At 54.6% G+C, this 2,339-nt stretch overlaps 1 protein-coding gene across 2 annotated transcripts; it reads left to right on the top strand.

Moving 5' to 3' along the window:
* On the top strand, nucleotides 1-1,883 carry LOC101403635 (spindlin-2). Of its 2 annotated transcripts, none has more exons than XM_014797222.2 (2): nucleotides 1-333; nucleotides 933-1,883. In XM_014797222.2, the coding sequence occupies exon 2, from the start codon at nucleotides 935-937 to the stop codon at nucleotides 1,709-1,711; it is 777 nt and encodes a 258-aa protein (XP_014652708.1). In that variant the 5' UTR covers nucleotides 1-333; nucleotides 933-934; the 3' UTR covers nucleotides 1,712-1,883. The 2 variants fall into 2 exon arrangements, with proteins under 2 accessions (XP_014652708.1, XP_087283639.1); XM_087427513.1 differs by lacking the exon at nucleotides 1-333 and adding an exon at nucleotides 382-479.
* Nucleotides 1,884-2,339: the final 456 nt, after the last annotated feature.

Raw genomic sequence — 2,339 nt, forward strand, 5'->3', positions numbered from 1 at the left:
GCTACAGAAAGAGGGAGGAGACTGCGTTGGCGGCAGCGGCTGGTGGGAGACCGGTGTGGCAGAGGGGCCACTGCCGCCCACAGGGAGGCGGAGGGCCGGCGAGCCCAGCGCAGGAGACACCGCCGCCTTCCTCTTCGCCTGCCCCGCCCCCCTCCTAGACACGCTCCTCGCCTACGGATCCTCCCCTCCCAGCTCTTGCAGGCACCCGGCTCGTCTCCTGCTGATCCTCCTTGGCCACAGGCTCAAGGCAGAGGCAGCACAGCAGGGTGTTCGATTTGGGCACGTGAGGGCCGCGATCCGGGGCGCTGGACGCCAGGCAGGGCAAGGCCATTGGTGCGCGCCAGGATGGAGAAGGGGGATGGGGTGGACTCTTGCAGGAGATAAGGGGTGGAGGCGGGCGCCCGGTGAGGTTGGGGTGGAGGAGTGCGATGGGCAATAGTAAAAGGGAGTGGCGTTAGGAGCCAGGCAAGAAACTGAAGGTGAGCACGGGGAAGCGAGGACGCTGGGTGCCAGGAAAGCGATTGGGAGTAGGCCGGGGGCATGTGGGCAGCAGGCTGGGGCGTTCAGGGCGGGAAGACAGTGAGTGCGTGCGGGTCAAGGCAGTGGAGGGATAGGCGCTTTGCAGGGGATTGAGAGTGGGCGCCAGCGGCGGGTGGTGGAGGCGGTCGGCTCTGAGCGAGGAGGTAGCCCGCCGCCTCCTGCGGAGTTCCTAACCCGGGCCAGCACCGTTGCCGCTGCCGCCCATCCCTGCAGCCTAAAGGAACCTGGGAGGGAGAGCACTTGCAGGCATGCAGCCAGGATTTCCAGCATCGCTGTCAGGCTCATGGGGAAAATTTAGGCGCCGGCGCAGGGCACACAGAGACGTTGCTGTCGGGAGAACTTCACCTTATGGCATATTGAATGCTTCTCTCTTGTCTTCTCTCCTCCCGCAGGCATGAAGACTCCCAACGCACAGGAGGCCGAAGGGCAACAACCCAGGGCAGCTGCCGGACGGGCGACTGGGTCCGCAAACATGACGAAGAAAAAAGCCTCCCAAAAGAAGCCGAGAGGCAGACCTTCGTCCCAGCCCCGCAGGAACATCGTGGGCTGCAGAATTTCACACGGGTGGAAGGAAGGCGATGAGCCCATCACTCAGTGGAAAGGAACCGTTCTGGATCAGGTGCCTATAAATCCCTCTCTTTATCTGGTGAAATATGATGGAATTGACTGTGTCTATGGACTGGAACTTCACAGAGATGAAAGAGTTTTGTCTCTTAAAATTCTTTCCGACAGGGTGGCATCATCTCAGGTCAGTGATGCAAACCTTGCAAATACCATAATTGGTAAAGCTGTGGAACATATGTTTGAGGGTGAGCATGGTTCTAAGGATGAATGGAGGGGGATGGTTTTAGCCCAAGCACCTATCATGAAAGCCTGGTTTTATATTACCTATGAGAAAGATCCTGTCTTGTACATGTACCAGCTTCTAGATGATTATAAAGAAGGAGACCTCCGTATCATGCCAGAGTCCAGTGAGTCTCCTCCAGCAGAGAGGGAGCCAGGAGGAGTTGTAGATGGCCTGATAGGTAAACATGTGGAATATACCAAAGAAGATGGCTCCAAACGGATCGGCATGGTCATTCACCAAGTGGAAGCCAAACCCTCTGTGTATTTCATCAAGTTTGATGATGATTTCCATATCTATGTCTATGATTTGGTGAAAAAGTCCTAACTGTTTGGGTAAACCTTGCCACATTTGTGGAAACAAATGTATACTTTGTAGACATGCAAATTAATGTTGCTTTTCAGTGTATATTGAAAGCTTAAGGGTCCCTGTTAATTCAACATCTTTGCCAGCGTGACTGTTGTTTTGTTCTGAAAAATATAAGTGTATGTGGACATGACATGCTGTGTGTAAGGACTTTGTCATGTTGAAAAGACTGGGTGTGTTTGGTGGATGGGGCATGAAAGGAAGGAACAGCTGTATATTCCGGCTGTGAGTAAGTTCAGCTAGCATCATAATCAGTCATCTAAAAATGGAATAGGACTTAGCTGGTCTGGTCTAGGGAGGGGGGAGGAGAAGGAGCTAGAGATGGACTGTGGGGGAAGGGAGAAGGGGAGATGACTGCTTAGGAAGAGGTGGGGAGGGGCCAGAAATGGAGAGGCTCCCTGGGGGGGAGGGGTGACTTAAGAGAGGGAGGCACCCGCCTGGGAGGGGGTGAAGAATAACAGAGGGAGAGTGAGATCTTGGGGCTTAGAGGAAAACAGACAGAATAAATTGAGTAGAGATGGGCACAAAAAAGCTTAGAAGAGGTCCAGAGCAAGGGGGAGAAAGACAGAGTTGGCAGGGATCTGGGGAG

The sequence above is a fragment of the Ceratotherium simum genome, chromosome X (genome assembly GCF_057802395.1).
Source record: "Ceratotherium simum simum isolate JZ-2026a chromosome X, ASM5780239v1, whole genome shotgun sequence".
NCBI classification, from domain to species: domain Eukaryota; kingdom Metazoa; phylum Chordata; class Mammalia; order Perissodactyla; family Rhinocerotidae; genus Ceratotherium; species Ceratotherium simum.